Consider the following 23,281-nt stretch of genomic DNA (forward strand, 5'->3'; position numbering starts at 1 on the left):
ATAATAGAAAAGAACCTAAAACTTAGCTGTCTTTTAAGATGGGCCTTCACAGGGCTTGAATTACCTGATGGCTCAGTGGTTAGGAGAATTTGTTGACACTCTTGTAGAGGATTAGGGTTCAGTTTTCATGACCCCCATTGTAGCTCACAACCATATGTAACTCCAGCTCTAGCGGTTCTGATGCCATTTTCTGACTCCAAAGGCATCAAGTATATGCCCGGTGCACATAAACTCATACAAGCAAACACTCATATACATAAAATAAAAATGACTACATAAAATACAATTTCAAGAACAGAATGTCAGTATTTTGCTCATAATCACCTCCTGCATTGAACATCCAATTATCTAATATTTCAGGCACGTCATACTAAAATTATTGTTAATTATAAACCAATAAGGATTCACCTGGAGGCAGCATATAGAGGTTCATACTTCCTAGCTACTATGGAGGTTGAGGGAGAAGATTCCAATTTCACTATCAAATTGGGCTCCATAAGAAGTTCAAGGCCTTGTCTAGTATGTGTAAGTAGCTATGTTCAACACGCACACACACAACTTACTTGCTTTGTTTTTCCATGCTAGCTACCCTGAGGCACTCCCATCTTGAATTTAGGAGATTCATTTGTTCTTGCACTTCATTTTCTTCATCTTCTGATAATTTTCCTTTACCAATAATTTGACTTCCTAACTGTAGAACATTACCAACACGTCCTTGATGGGATGTCAAATCCATCATGAACCCCTGACAAAAAAAAAAAAGTTAATGATTGTAATCAACACTTAAGGAAAACATTGGGAATTTGAATTTGATTATTTGCAATTTTAAGCCTGCATCCCATTCAAATGCATATTCTCTTTAAGTGTATCTTCATTTTTATATCATGGAATTCTGTATCATTTTCAATATGAATTAGGGTAAACTATATTCTTAGAAGATCTCCCAAGGAAGAATATCCTAAGTGGAGCATTTTAGTGGAGAATATTTATTAAGCAGCTCATCGGAGTAACTGTAGAAAAGATAAAGATGCAGAAAATAGCTGCACGTGCCTATTAACCCAGCACAAACGACAATGAGGCAAGAGGGTACCCATTATGTCAAGGCCTACCTGGGTTATATAGATAGTATCAGGCCTTCTAGAGATGCATGAAAGTCCTGTCTCAAGTACGAGAAGCAAAGGGTATGCTATGTGGGTAATAATCTAAGGAACTGTATAATCTCAGGAAATCTCTCTCCCTGAAGATCCTTCAACTTGCTACCACACATGCACTCATGATGTACCTTAGAACTTTTATTCATGATGATAAGTAGGTGCTCTGGAATGTACTTCAGAGAAAGGGCTCAGTTTTGTCTGACACAAAGGAAAATGCTGTACTTTTTGTTCTTTTAAGAGTTATTGCAAAGCCACTATCAATAGACTTGTCTCCTAAAGCAGAACTTCAAATACAGCTAGTTGTTCCCATCCAAAGCAAAAAATGTTATTTGGTAACATTTCATAATTAACACACAGACAAACACATTTCCAAAATGTGTCTAACTTTTTTCAGAATAACTTACAAAAAGACTTATCACTATAAACCATGAGCTTCAGCTTCATACACCAGTGTTTTGCTTTACCTCGTGAGCATGGAATTGTTCTTTCACTTTTTCAACATCATTTGAAATCTCGCCTTGTGCTTGCAAAGTGTCCTCTGCTGACAGAAGCCATGAGAGTACTTCTTCTAAAGCAGTTTGGTAACTATCCAGGTTTACTTCAGTCTCCATCAATGAACTGCCAAATGCCTTATCTTCAGGAGGTTCCAAATGCTGAATAATAAAAAAAAAAATTGGGGGTTATATAATTAGTGGTTTCGCAGACTGTTTCAGTACATTAAATTATAAATTGAAAGAATATTTTTAAAATGCTAGAAATGTCCACTTGCATTATCAGAGGCATGAACAGCAAACACATAAAATAGTGAGCCTGCATTTTAACATCCTCATGAATTCACACACAAATTCTCAAATGAAACTTGATACCCATGCCAAATTAACATTTTATTAAAGTTCATCTGTATTATTTCAAAGATCAAGACAGTGCATCATCTCTTTTGTTGAATCTTAAATGCTATGAAATGGCATCCATAATGTCTTTTCCACTCATATATATATATATATATATATATATATATATACATATATATATATATATGTCAACTACATATATGTAAGTGTATGAAAGTAATTTTTAAAAAAAATTGAAGAAATATGCAAAGATCCCGACATTATATCACTTGTATCAAATATTTAATACCAGAATACAATAATTAAATATGAAATATTACAAGAAAAGTATGAAGTATGCTCCATCCAATTTAATTAGACTGATATTCAACAAGATGTCAAAATGTTTTCTTTGACTACCTTCTAGGCCACTAAAGCTAAGGAAAAATGTCATTAAAAGTACTCATAACTCTAAGGAGAGATTCTTAATATCTGTGAAGTGGTTGGTAGAAAGTTATCTCAAACTGACCTCATAAACCTTAATTACTATTCCATTCAATGGCATATAAAATTGCAAAGAGATTAATTATAGATATACAATGAGAAAGGATTCTGCTGTAGAGGCTGGAGTCTGTTGCTTGGCAGTGAGTTGCCTCCATCTAAATAGAATTGAGGTAGTTTAAAACACAAAATATTGCCCTCTAAACCTGGGATATTTGGGCAGATTCTTCTGTTATACAGTTGTTATCCAATAACAGGGATGCTCTCCTGGGATAACCTTTGTGCTGTTTTACATTTGTCAATACCTACATGCTCTTACATTGACAAAACAACAAGTGAAACAATAACAACAAAACCCGGAGTACTTGATAAAGTCTGCAGATACGTTTTTTTTTTTTTTTTTCAAAGCAAGTGCATGAATAGTAGGTTTCTGTAATTTAAACATCTGAATAAAAAACATACTCCAAAGGGTTTCACCCAGACCTGTGAGACACAAATAACTTTGTGATAGATCTAAGCAGATGAAAATGAGCATTACCCCTTTGGGTCTTTTTTTGCAACTTCCTTCTTTAATTTTGACTTGGCACTTAATTGTGAAGAGTATTTTGAGAGGAAGAGGAACAATACACCAAGGAGCTGAGCTGGAATTAAGCTGTAAACCTTTCAGAAACTGGCATGCCTTTGAATGCTCCCAAACAAATAGTCACACTTCTACTTAGGATCTGTTTATGGTAGTGAAGCTGAGTACCTTTTACTTATCTGAATGGCCTCCATTTCTCAGTTCCTTATTCACAGGAAGCAAGTATAACAGCTCTCCAGGTTATCACAGCAACAACTACTGTCATCTTAAGTTTAACATACATGATGAAGGATATCGATCATGTAATTGATTACTGAGATTGTATTCCCCAGTTATCAACCACTCATGATGAAATCAACAATACACAAAAAATGTACAAAAATCCACAATCCTTGTTTGAAACTAGTCCTTCTTTAATCAATAAAGAGAATTAGAATATAGACTTAGCAAGAAGTTAAATGAAAATGGATGGGTTCATTTGGAGTTTCCACATTCTAATAGGAATAAAATCCATTGGAACACCATAGCTACAAAATGCAAAATACACAACCTAGCAAGTTTGAACTTATATTTGCTTTCAGAACTCAAATTGCACAACATAATAGATATCTATGAAGTTCATACTAATATTGCAAATTTTACAATTTTCTTGACTATCTAATGCTAAGTAGCAAATGAACAATATGTCAAGTTTATGAAGCACTTGATATAATGCTTAACCTAGTATAAGGATCACATAAATTATGTAATAGTTATAATTATTAATAAGTTTGTACCTATATAGATGTAACAACATAAAAAATTTTATCAAGCCAAATTTTACTGTGTTATGCGGCCCAGATTTTAGGAGTCAGAGTATTAATGTAGAAAAAATGACCCCACAAACCTGAAAACAATAGGAATGAATTGAAATCAGTTCTTTGTTGCTATATGGTTTGCAGCTCAACCTGGAACCTATTACCAAGTATAAAGAACAAGTAATCTTATGTTTAAATACTTTCTCTAAATGTAAACCTTAAAAAATAATTATTATTAGCATAACAAACTTACATTTTACCACTATGGAAATTGTTTAAAAAATTTAAAGCATTTTATGCTTTACTAATATTTAAAGACTTGCATTTGGGAAAAATTTAAATGCCACATATTTTGAGATGTCTTTTGAAGATATATCTAAAACTGTAATTCATGAATTTATATTTTTTATGAGAATGTATATAAAGTAAACACTTTTCAAAGACAGCGTCTTAAAGTTAAATTTAAGCAGGGAAAATGTTTCAAATTACATACATATAAACTATCATTAACATCCATAAATTAATCTATACATATCTATAGATTAATATACACACATGAATTTATGATTAAAATTTGTCATCTATGTTTTGATTAAACCTTTCTTTGTATGGATATTTTTGCTTCAAATTCCAATCTGTGATTTAGCAATAACTTACAAAACTATTCTAGATAGTTATAAATAGAAAAATTTTAAATAAAACAAAGTTAAAATAGCAGTCTCTAACTTACAATAAAATTTATTATTATTTTCTTAGTTGTTTTTCTTATATGTGCAGAACATATACATATATAAGTAACACAAATAGTCATATTTTATGAGTCAATAATTTTGCAGAGTTAATGAAACACAATTTGAAATTATTCTAGTATTTAAAACACCATAAAATGCAAAGAGAAAAATGTTTGAATTCTACATTCATATGTTTTTCAATACAGAATGGGAAAAGATAGTCACCAACCCCACATCTGAAAGAGGGCTGATGTCCAAAATTTACAAAGAACTCAAGAAGCTATTCTCTAAACCATCAAATAATCCAATTAAAAAGTGGGGTACAGAACTAAATAGCGAACTAAATAGCAAAGTCTCAATAGAGGAGTCTAAGATGGGTAATAGACACTTAAGAAAGTGCTCAACATCCTTAGCCATCAGGAAAATGCAAATAAAAAACTCTGAGGTACCAACTTACACCCCTCAGAATGGCTAAAATAAAAAAAAAAACAGCAATAAGAGTTTATACTGGAGAGGATATGAAGAATGGGGAGCACTCCTCCATTGCTGGTGGGAGTGCCAATTTGTACAGCCACTTTGGAAATCAGTATGGAGATTCCTCAGGAAATCAGAATCAGTCTACCACAAGATCCAGCAATTCCACTCTTAGACATATACTCAAAAGATGCACATTCATACAACAAGGACATCTGTTCAACCATGTTCATAGCAGCATTATTTGTAATAGCCCGAACATGGAAGCAACCTAGATCCCCTCAACTGAAGAATGGATAGAGTAAATCTGGTACATTTACACACTGGAGTGCACCTCAGTAGGGGGGAAACTGGAATCTTGAAATTCGCAGTGGGAGCTATGAGAATGAGAAGGGAAGAAAAGGAAGGATGCAGAGGTCATGAGGGAGCAGAAAGGTTGAGTCAGGTATAAATTAGAAGAAAGGATATGTGATAGGTAGCGTTTTAGTTGGGGGGTGGTAGGGGAGGAAGGGAGGGAGAAGGGAACTGGGATAGTCATGTAATTCAATTTTGTCTGTAATTCAAATTTTAAAAATGTAAAAAAATATTTTACATAGTATATATCCCAAGAAATGTTCAGCAATTCTTATATTTGGAGAGCAAAATTCAATGAAATGGCAAATGATTTTCATAAGGAAATAGTTGAACAAGCTAAGTACACTTTAGCAAGCACAGTTTTGGTAATTTAAACTGACACAAATCTTCAAATGCCTACATAGACAACCAGAAACCAAAAAATGCACAAGACATAAAGCATTAGGAACACTAGATGGCTGTTTCTAGTGAGAGCCATGTACCATTTACCAGTTTCATGCCCTTGTTGAACCTGGTTTGTTTTGGCAATGTTCCCAAGTACAAACCTCACAAAGAGATACGATATTTAGCCTGGTTAAAACTACCTTTCTTGTTCTTTTATTGCATACACTTTGAAATTGTTCATTCGTAGTACATTAAATTTGTCGTTATTCCTTTTATGTGGTCTAAGTCAATGCACACATTGTGAATTTTTTGTGTTTTCCATAATCGTTTTATCCCTCTGTGAAAGATTATTTCAGAGCTCAAGGATTACAGATGGATAACCAAGTACCGCTTTTAATAAATAACAGAGACACAGTTCAGAGGAATCACGATTCATATCTGGAGATATTCTTGCCACATTTCCCTCTGTTTCTTCAGAGTAGAACATGAAATCCAGGGCTTTATTTGAAGTATGAAAAATGACTACAGAAGTAATTTATGAGAATTTAATCCATCACACAACATGTGCACAACAATCAAACTAATGCTACCAATAAATAGGCAGCTTTTAATACTGCTTTTGCTTGCATGTAGTTAAAAGTTAAGTCTTAATGAGGATTTAGGAAAAAACATGGCTTGCTTTATGACAATATTAAACCACAATAAAAATAACAGCTACTACATATATAATAGCAATAAAACAGCTTACATTATTTCTTGATCATTTAGTGTCAATCAATTTGCCAACCATGTAATGTGCATTATATCATTTTCCATAACAATATATCAGGTTGAGAGGGAAGAGTAGAATGAGGAAACAGGAGTAGAAAAATCACATATGTGGCTTAAGGTTCAAAAGGTAAACCTGGAAGTTCTTTAACTTAAAATAGTATGCTTTGAATGGAAGGCACATATCTTGCCACAATCTGAGAAACCTGCCTTAATGAAGGAAATACATTAAAATCTGTAATGAGTACCTTTATAAAACATTTCAATAAAACTTCTGAATTATAATTTGTGTATATATGTAGCTTTTCTACAAATTCAGAGTCAAAGGTTTGCAAGCCACCGAGAAAATAGCTGTATTAAAATATATGAGAGCATCACAAATCTAGAAAATATTAAAAACTTGTTTGATAGTCACACACATTGAATCACACTGAGAAAGGTGATGATGTGCATCTTCCATTATTGAGCAGAGGGGTTGAACAAAGACTAAGGCTTTGAAATTATGTAACATCCCAACAACTCAAATTGTATAATTTCTATTTAGGCAATTGTTTGTTTTTGATATTTGTTGCCAACATACTGATATTCTTCAATATTACAGTTTCTCACAGAAATGTCTTAATGTGATTATTATCTTCTTTGTAATAAGAAACACAATTTCTTTCATGCATGTGTTTGTACATAAATGATTATATTTTATTTTTAATTTGTATTCAAAACCTATTAAACAGGATGTTCTATAATCAAAAATATCAGTTCTCATATCTAAGAAACCTGGACAAAATGGATTCTTATTCCTCTATTGTCTGTTCTACTTTGTGTTTCAGGCAGACATTAATAAAAAATCAGGAGACTTTTCGACTTTATAGGATATAAATCACTCCCCCACTTTGCTTGCAGCTGTGACATGTGATCATTTACTGACTAATGGAGTAGAAGTTTGGAAAATCAGTAAGACATAAAGGGAATGGATATGGTCTCCTCTGCCTTTTCCTCCTTTTCAAATGTCTTAATGCAAGAAGGCAAAGTAGACTTTGGGTCCTGGATGAGCAAAGATTTAAGCATATTAACTATATAGAGTTTAAGAAAAATAATTCTGAAAGAGAAATTTGGTTTTAACCTAACTCATAATTATGTTTTTCATTGAAGAAATAAAATGTGTGTCCCATATAACATATTAACACTAATCTAAGATTGTAGCAGCTTGGATTTCAATATTGAATCTACTTGAAAAAACTAATGTTTAAGAATTAGTTCCTAAATTTAAAATTAGTCACTTTTCTGATACAATCACTATTTCTCATACAGTTAATGAGGTAGGTCACTTTATTTCATTTTTTAATCTTTATTGCAGAACTCTTCTCTCTCTCTCTCTCTCTCTCTCTCTCTCTATATATATATATATATATATATATATATATGTTCAAGCATTAATTTGTAAATAATGAATAGAAAAAGAAAATTAGTAATAACACAATAGAACAGCTACAACAATGTACCTTTAAATTTGCATGAATTACTCCCTTTTAGTATCATACTGTACCATAATATTCTTCCTGGTTTTGGTTGTGAGCCTAGCCTTTAACAGCTGAGCCTTCTCTCCTACCCGTATTCTTCTTGTGATAATGAGAAATTATACACTATTTGCTTGATGAGATGAAGCATGATGCATGATGTGCACATGGTGACATATCCTTCTACCTCATGAGATATACTTGAGTACAAGTACTATGATGTAACAGTGACTCAGAAATACGGTGGCTATTAAGTGAGTGAGGAAAGGATAGTGCAGGGATAACCTTTACAAAGAAGTAATTCACATTTTAGATGGGATGGGACAGAACAATGCTAGATTTTATCACTCTATTCAAGGCAGAATGTAGTTTAAAATCTTAGGAATGATTTTTGTCTGAAAGTTTCTATTCCATATGTCTTAGTCTAAAGTGTAGCATGTGTAGGTGAAACTACTAAAATCAAAGCCTTGCACAAAAGAGGCGGTGGTATTATACATTTAGATATATACTAATCTTTATTATTCTGCCTCTGTACCTAATAGAATGTGTAGCAAAGAGAGAATTAGCAAACATGTCTAAATTAAATTGTTTGGGATAGTTAGTTACATTTAAAAGCACATATCTTCATTTATGATCTTAAATATGGCTTTATTTACAATACTGAATATTGGAATGTATGCAAGCATTCATACTTATATGGACCCTGCATGTACATATGTTTATTTTACTTAATATGCTTAAGCTTACTTTTTTATCATTCAGTATGAATTCAATTAATTGGTCTGCCATTTATATATTTGTGTCCTATTTTCTTGTCTTCCTCATGATAACTTTTTATCAGCTACTGTAATTCAGAACATTATAGAACATTTTCCATATAATTAAGAAGGTGAAGAAATGATCATAAAGGGAAAATGTCCTAAGCAACAAAAATAACAAACATAACAGAAAAACAGACTTTTTATAAGAAGTATCTAGAACCATTTAATGGCATAATATTAAAAAATGCCAACTTCAAAAAAATGTTACATATATCAATATCTGACAAATGGAAACCAGAGGAAGACTTAAAAGGTGGTCTGGTACAAAATGCTGGATAACACAATCTATTGCTATTATGAGTGATCATTTACTCAATATTTTACTAAGCCTAATAAATTAAAAGAGCCTACAATGACTAATGATTTACAGCTGTGTTTTTTTTATGCAATCTTACTAAACCTGTGATTCCTAGCCTTCCTAATGCTCTGAACCTTTAATACAGTTCCTATGATGTGGTGACCTCCAACCATAAAATTATTTCATTGTTACTTCTTAACTGTAATTTTGCTAATGTTTTGAATAATAAGGCAAATATCTGTGTTTTCTATTGGTCATAGTCAATCCTTGTTAAACGGTCATCAATCCCCCAAAAGAGTCACAACCCACAAGTTGAGAACTAGTCAAAGCTTCCACAACATGGATGGTGCCAACGAAATTCTATACAAAAGAACTTAAGGTACATTTTGCATTTACCAATTAAACCTCAACATTTTAGTTTCCTAGATTTTCTTATTTAAATTAGAAACAATCATATTTTACATATCAATCCCAGTTCCCTCTCCCTCCAATCCTCACATGCCCCCCAGCAAACCCCTATCCCATCACTCCTCTGCTCCCCAGAGAGGGTGAAGCTAACCATGGGGGAATCTTAAAAATCTGTCACATCATTTAGAGCAGGGCCTAGCCCTCCCCTTCCCCCCCCATGTGTCTAGGCTGAGAGTTTTGCATGGCAATAGATACGGATCTACTGACTTGAACTCCTGGAATCCCATTGTAGAGTTGGAGGATTGATGACCAAAGGGTCAATACCATGCTGGAGAAACCCACAGAAACAGCTAGACTGAGCCAGTTGTAGCTCATGGATGCCAGCCAAATAACTGGAGAACCAGCATAGGACTGAACCAGGCCTCCTGAACTTGGGTGACAGTTAGGCAGTCTGGGCAGTCTATGGGGCCTCTTGCAGTGGAACCAGTATTTATTCCTATTGCACAAATGGACTTTGGGATCCCATTCCTCCATGGAGGGATACTCTTTCGGCCTAAGTATATGAAGGAGGGCCTAGGCCCTGGCCCAAATGATGTGACAGACTTTGTTGCTCTGCCATAGAAAGTCTCACACTGCTTGGGAGTGGATAGGGAGTGGGACTGCGGGGTAGTGGTAGGAGAGGGGGTTGTTGGGAGGCATGGGAGTATGGAATGAGAGGGAACTGGGATTGATATGTAAAATAAGATTGTTTCTAATTTGAATAAAAATATCAAAAGGAAAAATAATTTTAAATTATTGTGAAATTGCCAGCATCATTATTTAACTTTGGTCATGAATGAAGTATTAATACTTTGTTCTCATTCATATAAAATATATACTATTAAAATTTTAAAGTTGATAAACTTTCAGTTATTAATATGAGTAAATAGTGTAAGATACTAGTAGATTCTTTGTCTACCTCTTGGTTACTGCTTTGCAGACTATGCTCCAATCTATAATGTTCTTTTTTATGCACATTGCATCTACAAAATTTAAAGTCAGAACAAAAATGACTCAAGGTGTTTATTATTTGTAAGGTGTAGTATATGAATGTTACTAAATCATCAAATTTAACATTGCAACATAAGAAAAAACAATTGTCTACTTTTAAAGTATGGAAGTCTGATTGTTAGAGGTTAGATTCATATCTAAGGTCATAAAGATAATTAAAACAGATGAGTAAAGTTAAGAGCATCTCTTTCAAAGAAGCCTGTAAAATTAATCGTTAAATAAATATTATTTTCAAAAACTCAAAGGCACAATTATTTCCCAGAGATTGCTAGGTTTGGAAAATAGTACCCCCAAATCAAAATACAATAATGTAGCATAATTGTGTGATGTGACCCTTTTCTCTCTCAAGCACACACAATAGGTGATAGTATTCATTGATCCATTCAGAACTATCATCTATACACCTGTATATGACCACATTTTTGTATTTATAGAAAGTTTGGCTTAGTGTACAGCTTTAGCATTCTCCATAGACACCTGTTCACAGGATTTTTAAGAATTCTATTAGTAGTGTGCTCCTTTATCAGAATGATATTAAATTTACTCATTCCTTTAAAGTTTTAAGTTGGTATATATACTGGTGATCATACAAATAATATACCAAGAATATCACTAGAATTTTTATTAACAAATAACCATGCCTGAAATATATGTATAAATTTAAAACATGCTTCTTAGCATATTTCAATTTTTTTCCTCTGCCTTGGAAAACAGAAATTGAAATACACTGGATTCCTGTCTTGGTTTCCACAGTGGGAAAAAATATTATGTTTTTATAAAGGTTTTACTATATTTTAAAAATATTTTATTTTGAATGTTTCACACTCCTGATTATTATTATTCCTTGAATATATACTGTAAAAGCAATATTCATTCTATGGTTTAAAGTACTTTTTTGGTTTGTGTTTTTTCAAGACAGGGTTTCTCTGTGTAGCTTTGGAGACTGCCCTAGAACTTGCTCTGTAGACCTGGTTGGTCTTGAACTGACAGAGGTTCACCTGACTTTGCCTCCTGAATGCTGGGATTAAAGGCATTTGCCACCACTGCCTGGCTATTTAAAGTATTTTATACATCGGGATAAGCTCATATTTAATAAGGTAAGAAAGAGAATTACTGTGACATGTGTGGATTAATACAGTGATTTAGACATCAAATATTAAACTTAGGCAGCAAATGAAAACCTAACATTTTGAGGATGTCATACAGATTAAGTAGAAAATGGCAGAGAGATACACATTTGTTCTGCTTTGGAAAAAAAGCAAATTTAGAAAAGGAAATCAAATTTAGGCAGAATGGAAATAGTAACCATTTATTTAGAATCTTGTGATTTAGAAATGCTAGGACACACTACAATCTGACCTATAACGTCTTTCTGATAATCAAATTGTGCCTAGGCCTGAAGGTACATGAATGACATTTGTATGGAAGGATTGAAATTGTCCTGTAAACTTCTTTTATAACTTAATTAACTCATGTTGTTCCATATACTCAGCCAACTCTGTTTAATTTCCCTCAGACCTAGAAGAAATATCAACTGTCAATTATCATGTGAACAGTTTATCAGCCTATGCATCCACTGAAGATCTTATTTATCTTCCATTGGGCCTTTTCACAGCTCATTAGCACATCAACAAGAAAGTTAAGGCAAGTAAGGAAGGGCTGTAAAAATTCTAAACAAATATATTGCACCCTTGTCAGCTGCATATCTAAGAAAGTACTTCAAAGTGCTAGAAAAAAAAATAACCGAAATGGAGTGAATAAAATAATAATATATAAGGTAATAATTTGCATTGATTGACTTATTCTCACTTTATTTTTTAAATATTGATTTAATTGGTTAGATGTTTTGACAACAAACAAGACTGAATTTTTTTTTCTTGTAAAGACATCTTTATTGGTACCACTATGACTGAACAATATATAGTACTCCCTGCCAATATATTTATCACTTCTCTATGGGAAGAAAATAAACTGAAAACTAGATTTCCAAAGGAAGGTTTGTCATTACTAAATAGTATTTGGAAGGGGTGTGATGGGAATGAATTAGGACAAGCAGAGAGATTTTTATTTATTATTTATTTTCAACAAATACATCTGCAGTTTTCAGTAGTGATGCTTGACTGTGAAACTTCATGGGATTAAGAAGGGAATAAGGCAGGATGACTGCAGATCTTCACCTTTCCCTCCTCTTCTCCACATCTAGTTCTCCAGTCTCATCCTCAGCTCTGTAGCAGAACACCTAGTTCAGTTTTCCCTTCCTCTCTGAACCCATATCCAAAGGATCATGCATACCTTCTCCTCTAAACCACCCATCCACTCATCCCATCATCACATTCTACAATATCAAACACACATTCCCTGGTAAATTACTTTAGAAGCCAGGGGAAGAGGTAGCTAACTATGTATCTTCAACTCTCCCTCCTACCAAATCCAACCTCCCCTTCAAACAGACCAGCTGTTGCATCCCCAACTCCCTCCATGACCCCATATCTAATTAAAAGCACAGATTTTCTCCTCCAAGTTTATCCTATTATTCTAGCCCTAACACCAGCAGGCATTCCCTGGGAAGCCACCAGCCAAGTTTGAAGAGAAGCAGGTAAACCAATGAAGTATAAGCAAGGTATAGACCTTCATTCTCCCACTTCTCCCCAACCCCCATGCTCTGTAACAGACTGCCTGTTGTATCCTGTCCTCATGTTTTGCCTCCTTTCCCGGAGAACTAAGTAAATTTTTGTGAAACACCCTACTTTCCTCTCTCCTGTGGAACAACTCACAGCCACAGTCCATCCCCATTCTTAAGGGTCAGCTCCCAATATCTAGGAACATATTTTACCTGGAACCCCAAGTGTCCACACCCACCATGATCCTAGAAAAGTCTCCTATGAATCAGCACACACACTCTCCTAAAAACCACAGAAGACAACATAAACCGAGGAACAAAGCACCTACTCAGAAAGACAAGGGCAGATATTACCACCTAGAATTACAATCTTTCCAAACCCAGATGTCTATATGACAGCATAAAAATACCGTCAATAATAGCCAGGGCAATATATCTCCACTAGGGGAATAACACATTGGGTCCAGAGTATTATAACATAGCTGAAGCATAAGACACAGACCTTAAAATAACATTTATGGATATGATAGAATTCCTTAAAGAGGAGATGAATAAATCCCTTAAAGGTATCAATTTAAACACAAACTTTAAACAAACAAAGAATTGATAGTGGAAATAGAATCAATAGAGAGAAATTTGGAAATGAAAAAAAACTAGGAATTTGACAGGAACTACAGAGGCAGCTTCGTGAAAACAGAGTACATGAGATGAAAGAGAGAATCATAGGCATTGAAGACACAAAGGAAGAAATAGACAGGTCAGTCAAAGAAAATGTTAAATCTAAAATATCCCGACACAAAACATGGAGGATATCTGGTACATTATGAAAAGACCGAGCCTAAGAATAATACCATCAAGGAGAGGAGAAGAAACCCAGGTCAAAGTCCCAGAAAATCTTTTCAGCATATTCATAGAATGAAATTTTCCTAACCTAAAGGAAATGTTATAAAATTGATGCCCCTCCCCTATAATGAGATTGGTTACCATTCCTAGAGCCGTCATCCAGTAGATGTTCAAAGCAGAAACAGGCACCCACAGCTAAACACTGAACCATACTTCTGGAATCCAGTTGTGGAGAAGGAGGAGGGATGAGTAAAGGAGCCAATACCATGCTGGAGAAACCCGCAGAAACAGTTGACCTGATCTACTGAGAGAATGAAGAACCTAGTCATAAAGCCCAGTAAACAGCATTGGACCGAACCAAGCCCTATGAATGTGGGTGCCTGCTAGGATTCAAAGGCAGTCTATGGGACCTCTAACAATGGAGCCAGTGTTTATCGTAGAGCACAAATGGACTTTGGGAGCCCATTCCGTATGGAGGGATACTATTGCAGCCCAGATACAGCAAGGAGGGCCTAGGCCCTCCCACAAATGATATGACGGACTTTGAATGTCCCTTGTGGAGGGCCTCACTATCTCTGGGGAGGAGTTGGGGGATTGGTGGGGAACATGGGAAGATGAGAGGGTGAGATAATGGGGGGATAGGCATGTAAACATGAGTAGTAATTAAAGAATTTAAATGAAAAATTTAAAAGTATATAAAGCATGCAGAAAACAAAACAGACAGGATGACACATAATAATCCAGACATGAAAAGTAAAGAAAAAAACAGAGAAAGAAATTTAAAAGCTAGAATGGAATAAATACCAAGTACCATACAAATGCAGACCTGTTACAACCATACAAAGGCAGTCCTATTAGAACTGACTCTAAAACCCAGATGGGCCTTAATAGATAGTGCATAGATTATAAGAGATCACAAATAATAGTACATACTGTTATAACTATAACAAGCAAAATGATCAGTGTTGTCCCAGAGACTTCAGAATAGTAAAGGCTACTGCTTTTACCTTTGGCTTGCATCTCAGAAGCAACTAAGTGTCAGGGATAATTACAGAAGTCAGGTGGAAAAGATTTTAAAAAAAGAAAGGAGCAGGGAGTTTGATGTGAGATAGTTTCTCTGAGAAATGTCAGGAGCTACATTCATAAAGTCTCAACAACATGGCTGCCTAATCATGACTAGAGAAAGGATGACATCAATATACATTCTAATGTGGAAGAGGAGCCCACACAAAGAACTACAGATTACTAAGAAATGCTAAAATTAGAAGAAATAAGACTTCCCAAGGGAATAGCAAACCAATTGGTTTTACCATACCAAATGGCCACCCTTAAAAACATATACAAGTAACAATGTATGGACTCGGTATGTTGCATTTCTGTATTTAAGGGAGAGGAGAGAGAGCAAGAGAGAGAAAGACACACACACACACACACACACACACACACACACACACACACACACACACACACAGAGAGAGAGAGAGAGAGAGAGAGAGAGAGAGAGTGAGAGAGAGTGAAGAGAGAGAGAGAATAATTAAAGAAAAAGAGACCTGAGTTTTTTTAATTTGAAAGAAAATAAGAGGGTACATAGGAGTATTCGGAGAGAAGAAAGGGAAGGAAGAAATGATAAAAATATATTACAATTTCAAAAATAATTAAAAAAAAATTAAAAGCTGAAAATAGAACTACCACAAGATCAAGCTATACCACTTCATGGCATATATGCAAAGGATTCTCAATCTTGCTGCAGAGATACTTTCTAATCCAAGTTCACTGATGTCCTATTCATAATAGTAAGAAATTGCAAACAACGAAGATGTCCATTAACTGATGATTAGATAATGAAATGGGGGTACACTTGAAGAAAAATAAAAATATGAAAGTTGTAAGTAAGTGTATGAGGTGGGGAACAATTATCCTAAGTGATATAATCTAGAGCTAGGAATACAATCATTGTGTAATCTATTTTACATTTAGATGGTATACTTTTATGTATTAGATATGTATGCTTCATTTTGAATTTTCACAAAACTTATATGGCTAGTAAAGGATTAGGATGCAGAAAGGGATGTTATAAAAATGTGACATAGAATGCAGTGTTACAAAGATTAGGCAGAATTGGAACAGGAGAATTAAACAGGGGAAGTATGGGAGTGCGGGGTACATGGAGAAATAACAAAAAACTATAGGCTTTTTGAAATGTCATACAGCAGAAGGTTCCTGAAATGCATATGAAATTTAAATAGAATCAGCATATAATGATGCCCCAACTAATGTCGTATTCTATCAAATAAACTCCCCAGTACAGAAATGGGTTATACCTTTTTGAGCCATATATCAAAAGAATCCATAGATACTCACCCACCAAACAGTACAGGTAATTGCCAATGCTGTTTGTAGCTATCCACAACTTAACAGTAAGCTCATATTTCAGAAGACACCACAATATTAGGGTACAAACATGGAGAAATCTAGCTGATTCTCAACTGGAAGCTTTATACATACTGGCTAGTGCGGATAGTGATAGAAGTTGCCAAAGGATGGAAATAATCATCAGTCTAACACACATAATAAAAATCCTGGGAGCTATAATAATGATCTACCTGAAAGATATTCACATGGTGTAGTAGTTTCTTACTTGTTATTGGAGTAACCAGATAAATTTTAATAGGATTTAAAACCTGCTTCATAAGATGGAACTAAAACTTGATATTGTTAACGAGTAAAATAGTTATTATTGTCATATTTGTAAAAAAAAATCACTTTGGATGCTGAGTAGAATGACATTCGGAAGAGTTCCAGCAGCAATACCACTCAAGGAAGAATTTGAGAAATAATATAAATAGTCAGTACCTGACACATTGTGAGTACTCCATCAGGATGATGCAAATCAAAATTACATTAAGGTTGCATCTTACCCCTGGCAGGTGCTGGCAGGGATACAGGAAAAGAAGAACCTTTATTCACTGACAGTGAGAAGCTGTACTGGTGTAATAACTATAGAGACTTCTCAACAAATGAACAATTAAAAATATACCATATGATCTAGCTCTATAAGTCTGGTGTTTATGCAAAAGTATCAAAGTCAAGTTACTACAGAAATATTTTCCCATTCATATGTATAACAGCACTTTTCTCAACAGCCAAGTTATTGAATGAGCTTAGGTGTCATGCCTGGATGAGTAGAAAAAGAAAATGTGCTGATATATAAAATACATTTATTCTCCCATGAAGATGAATGCAAGTTTCTCACGCCTATTAAAATTGAAAGGACTTGAGTCCATGTTGTTAAGTGAAATTACCTGGACTCACAGTAATCATTAATTTCGCTCATATGTGAAAATTAGTAGGCAAAGCAATATAAAAGTTAAAGGAGCATTATTGATATGGGAAGGGAAATTATTAGGGGTGTAAGTGGATAATTAAAATGATAAAGTAGACCAGTGGTGGTTGTATCAGCACTCAGGAGGCGGAAGTGGGTGGGTCTTTCTGAGTTCCAGGCCAGGCTGGTCTACAGTGTTACTTCCAGGACAGCTAGGGCTGTTACACAGAGAAATGCTGTCTTACAAAAACAAATTAAAAAAAAAATGGTAAAGTGGGTGAGAATGACTGAAACATTACATATATGGAAGTGAAATGAAACCCATTACTCTATATAATCAGTGTGTTATAATAAAATGAACTGAAGTAGTATACTGAGGGTTTCCACCAAGCAGCAGATGTAGAAGTGATACAAGTGACAGATTTCTGACATGTTCGTCCTTATTTCTATTAAACTTTGTTTATCTAAATACGAAAACCAAACAAGTCAATCTTTGAAACATGACTTCTATGCTTCTGGTTTAGAAAGGAGTAAAGATAGACATAAAAAGGTAGGTAAAGCAGCATTTTATGGCCCAAGGAACTCAAAATGATACAATTGTGATTTGAAACTATTTAAATATTAAATAAATTGTGTTAGTGTTGTGGGTACAGGGAAGACTTGGAAAATTAAGAAATGCATTACACAACCTTAAATGCCCTATCCATCATTATTTCATTAGAAAAATAGAAATTAGTAACTTCTTTATTGGATAGCAGGTATATAAGTGGTGGGACACTGTAATATCTTATTCTCTACAGATGCTTTTCATTCATACTGCCATTTTCTATTTAAATTGTGTAATATAAAACATAACTCTATCTCAATTGTTGCTTAAAAGTTGCCTTAAGGACATTCTTTTCACTTAAGCTTGAAAGCATGGATATTTACAATATATGGTCTTATCATTAAAATCACTTTGCATTTCAAAATTAAGTTTGATTATACATAGCCACAATGGATATATTCTTACATTCATATACATAGAGAATGTGGACTCTGAATCAGGAATAGTTTCCTATACTCCAGATTAAAGAATATAAGTAACTAGATTTCAAAATTAAAAATGTTTACTGGAATTTTTCTAGATTGAAGAGACAACTGAATTACCTAACTGTGAGTACCCAGGTTCTTAAGAGGGATTGTCTGTCACTTGATTTGACCAAAACTGTTCAATTGTCCCTGTTCATTATTCATACAAACTTGCAGAAAGGCTAAAAACATCACATTAGGATAACAAAGTCCTAGTGATTAGCAGGTTTGTATATGAATCATAGATAATAGAATAATAGAAGTCCAACAATGATTGATTTCAAAGTTTTATGCAGAGCTTATTTTATAGTGCTTTATAAAATCAAATCCTGTCAAAATTTCCAAGCAATGCATGTGTTTTATTTTCTGCTGCCTGATTTCAGATAAAACTTGAATTCGAGATATTATTATTTTAATATAGAGGAAAATATGTGGAGATTTAAAGGTATTCCAAAGGGATCAATACTACTACTAATAAATACATACTAATGTAAAATGTGTTTTTAGGATATGTCATGATTTATCATGTGCTTGCTTGGTCAGAAAATAAGAAATTATATGTGAATATAATATCCTATACATGATACATATATAGTGCATATCATATACAATAGAATTCTTCTACATTTGATAACAGAGAGCGTATCAGAACCCTCACTAACACATCTGTCCAACCCTATCATCCTTCAGTATGTTATTTCATTTCCTACGTATATTCATCAAACCACTGAATAATCATCTTTCCTTTTTCCAATATGCAATCATCAACCCTGAATTTTATGCATTTTTGGCAATTTCCTGTCTTTGAAATGTTGCTCTCAAGTACACAAGTCTACTTCTAAAATACCAGTTCTACCTCTCTACCCCCAATATTATGCACCCCTTCCAATACCTTCACAACATTTGACTTTATTGAATTTGTCTACAATATCATCCTTTATCTGAATCTAATATATATATATGCATATATATATATTACATATTTCATCCAAAATATTTTTTCTTTGAATATCTTCAAGCCTGCTGTTTTTGTCCTCTTTGTGGAAACCCATCTTACATTAAATCAGCTATCTAAATAAACCCCAGGTTACAACTGTAATTAGTCAGATGCTTCTGGAGGTGGTACTGGCATGACCATTTTACTTCTCTGTATTTTATACTTTATTTTGAGAATCTTATATTTGAGTAATGTATTTATACCATACAATTTCCTTTCAACTTCTCCTGTGCCCCATCACTTCTCAAATTCATGTCTTCTTGTTCTTTAATTATCATAACACACACATTACACCACATAAACTTATGAATGCAAACTCCCGAGTCTCATTAGTGCTATTATATTCACCTATGTTTTGGGATAACGTTTTAGGACTCAATAATTTATGGGATTCTGTCCCTGGAAAGATTTGTTCTTTCTCTCTCAGCAGCCATATTGTTAAGATTTCATAGGTATAGTTTCCCTGTCATTTGCACCAGAAAGTATCTCACAGGAGATGTCCTGGTCCCATGGCTTTTAAACTCTAACACCTGCTCCGTGAAGTTCCCTAGGCCTTAGGGGTAGGGGTTGTGTTTATAATCATTTCTATCTATTCTTCCTAATGTCAAACAAAATGCCTTTAGATTCTGATCTTTATATCCATGCATGGTTCATTGTATTTATGTGTTATGGTCAAAATGTGTTAATGACCTTATTGCCCTTGTTTCCCATGAGATAAAATACATCTCCTCTAACATGGTATTCATAATCCTCTACAATTAATCCTCAACATACATGTCTAATTGTTTATTCTTCTCTTTGATCATACACCCAACATATTTGGAAAATTCATGCTTCTGTCTTTTCTTCAATAATTCCACCTGAAATTTCTCCCCTTTGAAAACCACTTTGGCCTCAAAATTTTGTCATTGATTTATACCTCATAATTTACTCAGTCCAGATTTATGAATCCTGGGTTTATGTTCCTATCAGATTTACATGGTCTTATGGCATAGTTCTTAATTCTGTTACAGTTCTTCTACTCTGTAAGAATCTGAAGACAAGTTGAATAAAACCTAAGAAGTAGCACAAATTTGTGAATAAAAAACTTGGTGGATATTTCTATCATTGTTTGAACTCCAGAAACCACATTCTTATGTAAATTTTAAAAATATCATGTTGAATTGAAACTAAGTTTAAAAGAAAACTCAGAAGCTATAATTTTTAAATTCAAGGGTTAAGATCTAAGATGCCTAGATTACATTTTGATCTGCCTTCTACTAAATTTGTGGCCTTCAGCAAGTCTTCTAACTTAATATGTAAACTGGGAAGATTTATTGGTGATAAACATTAGATACACTTTCTTTGCCATGCTTCTATAATGTACCTGCCTAAAATTATACAACACAAGATCACACACACACAGAAAGAGAGAGAGAAAGAGAGAGAGAGAGAGAGAGAGAGAGAGAGAGAGAGAGAGAGAGAGAGAAGACAGACACACAGTTTGTGGATTTATGAATTCAGAAAATATTGACCTATATTTAATTTCAAAAATATAAGTAACATAAAGCCTCACAGTGAAAAACAATAAAGACTGCTTAGTGAATAAATAAATGAAGTTCTCACCATAAGTTGTTAGAATTCTTTGCATGAATTGACTTACCAATAAAAGCTACAAAACTTCAGTCTCTCCTGCAATTGTAGCAGTGAATACCATTAATCTGAACAGATTCTGTCAAGGCCAAAACCATTATAATGCTAAGATAAATGTGTCTTTGTAAAATAGTAAGGATCTATGTGGGTTAATGGGAGAATAATGTATACACACAATATTGTCTACAGCTTATTTAGGTTTTCTTACTTTATTCTAACCAAAGGATTTAAAAAAACTAGCTAGTGTGGATGAAAGTTCATGTCTACAAAGAGTTTAAGGGAATATTCTCAGCTACAAGAAGGAAGGTAGAAATGATCAGTATTATAGTATCAATTATATTTATGGTTACACACCATCCCAAGATGTTCTCGTTCTCCCTTGAGCTATGTGGTTCCATAAAATTGCTTTTGGTTAGTAAACATCTCTCAAATGTAAGACGTGCAACAATTTATATCAAATCAAATTTCCTATTAACAAAAATCTGTGTTTAAACTTAAAATTTTACATGCACATATCGGCTATACCAGATTAACTCATTTTAAAAATAGACCCTCCCTACATAAATATTTCATGAACATTATGCCTTTCATAAAATAGTAATTTTAAAAGAGTACTTCATGATGAGTTTGGAACAATATTAATATGTTCTAGAAATTAAACTCCTTCTATACACCATACTTATTGTGGTCCAATCATTATACTCTCCCATGTCCTTCTCCCTCCCACCATACCCCTTCTTCTTCCCAATATACCCACCTCCTATTTTCACGTCTATTTTTTGTTTGTGGCCAATTAAATCTAGAGTTGTGTTCATGAGCATGAATGCAGAGTTAGTACGTGAGTGAAGGAACTTGCCATAATATGATTATTTTATCAAAAACATAGACTACTTTGAACTTTCTAGATACAATATATATAATTTCTGATCAGAATACTCATTTTCTGCTATAATTTCATAAACCAATAAAATGTATAAAGTAAAAGAAGAAATCATTTTTTTTTTGCCTGATAGTTCTCCTTACTCTTTTGCTTTGCTACTCTGTCTATATATAGATTTTTTAAAAAGCACAATTTACACATCTTCTTAAAGTTCCATTACTTTTTATAAATTATGTGGATGAATAATAAAAGTAGCCATCTATGAGAAAAGTGGAAAATGAAATAATGATCCCAACTGTGAAAATATATTTTCATACGTTCTATGAATTAATGCCTTATAAAACCTATATAATATGTAACTGATTTGGTGAGCTTTCACATCATTATTTTCCATATTTTGTAAAAAATTCTAGAATGTTTTTCTAAATGTGAAAAGTGTCAGAAAGGAAAAATAAGCACAGACTGAATACCAATTTGTCATTGCTTTATGACTTATTTTTATCTTCATATTCACAGGAGCATGTAGCAAAGCATTTTCCTTATAGCAGGTACTTAAAAGATACAAAATATTGCATATGCTTAACTACAAGGGATACCTTCAAGCACTGTCTCAAATACTTCACTTATGAGGAATTATTCAACTTGTATTTAGCGTGGGTGTACACCACATGTCATGTTGGAAAATAATGCAAGTAAATTCTATATAAAATAACATAATGGGTTCTTGATATAACATTAATATATTGTGGTTTGTGGACTTAGAATTCAAAACTCACATTTCACTTATTCAACAACGAGGTATGAGAGGAACCATTTGGCTCTTGCCTTATTTCTGAACTTCCTTACTTTTTTCATATAAAAACTAGTTCATATCACCATGATTGACCTTCTATCTTTAATTATCAATTGGATTATCAGATATAAATCTTAGTAAATATTTTATGATGACTGAAAAATATGACAGACTTTCTTCAATTGTGACGAGACTGAACTTAATAATATCATAATTTATGGAACTTTAATTTGTAATAAATCAAGTGCTCCTCATACCTTTTCTATCCACATCTTTTTCTAGGTGAGCATGGAAGAAGAAAAGGCAACCAGAGAGATTGAAGGCAGACTGAACAGAACAGGGGCACTATAGAATCAATGTTTAACCTGGTGTTAATTGGAGAGTTTACGAAGAGCAATGTATGTACATGAAATGGAGATAGGTACTGTTGGAAGTCTCTGTGAGGAGATGAGATGGGAA

At 33.7% G+C, this 23,281-nt stretch overlaps 1 protein-coding gene across 1 annotated transcript in view; it reads right to left on the bottom strand.

Moving 5' to 3' along the window:
- The window catches only part of Dmd (dystrophin), a 1,637,847-nt gene that overhangs the window by 1,448,523 nt on the left and 166,043 nt on the right, over positions 1 to 23,281 (bottom strand). Inside the window, exons 5-6 of the mRNA XM_035449892.1 lie at positions 1,619 to 1,807; positions 564 to 745 (exon numbers count right to left, since the gene is read on the bottom strand). Of these exons, the coding sequence (XP_035305783.1) occupies positions 564 to 745; positions 1,619 to 1,807 (371 nt within the window). The remainder of the gene's footprint in view (positions 1 to 563; positions 746 to 1,618; positions 1,808 to 23,281) is intronic.

This window comes from Cricetulus griseus, chromosome X, assembly GCF_003668045.3.
Source record: "Cricetulus griseus strain 17A/GY chromosome X, alternate assembly CriGri-PICRH-1.0, whole genome shotgun sequence".
In the NCBI taxonomy this organism is placed as follows: Eukaryota; Metazoa; Chordata; class Mammalia; order Rodentia; family Cricetidae; genus Cricetulus; species Cricetulus griseus.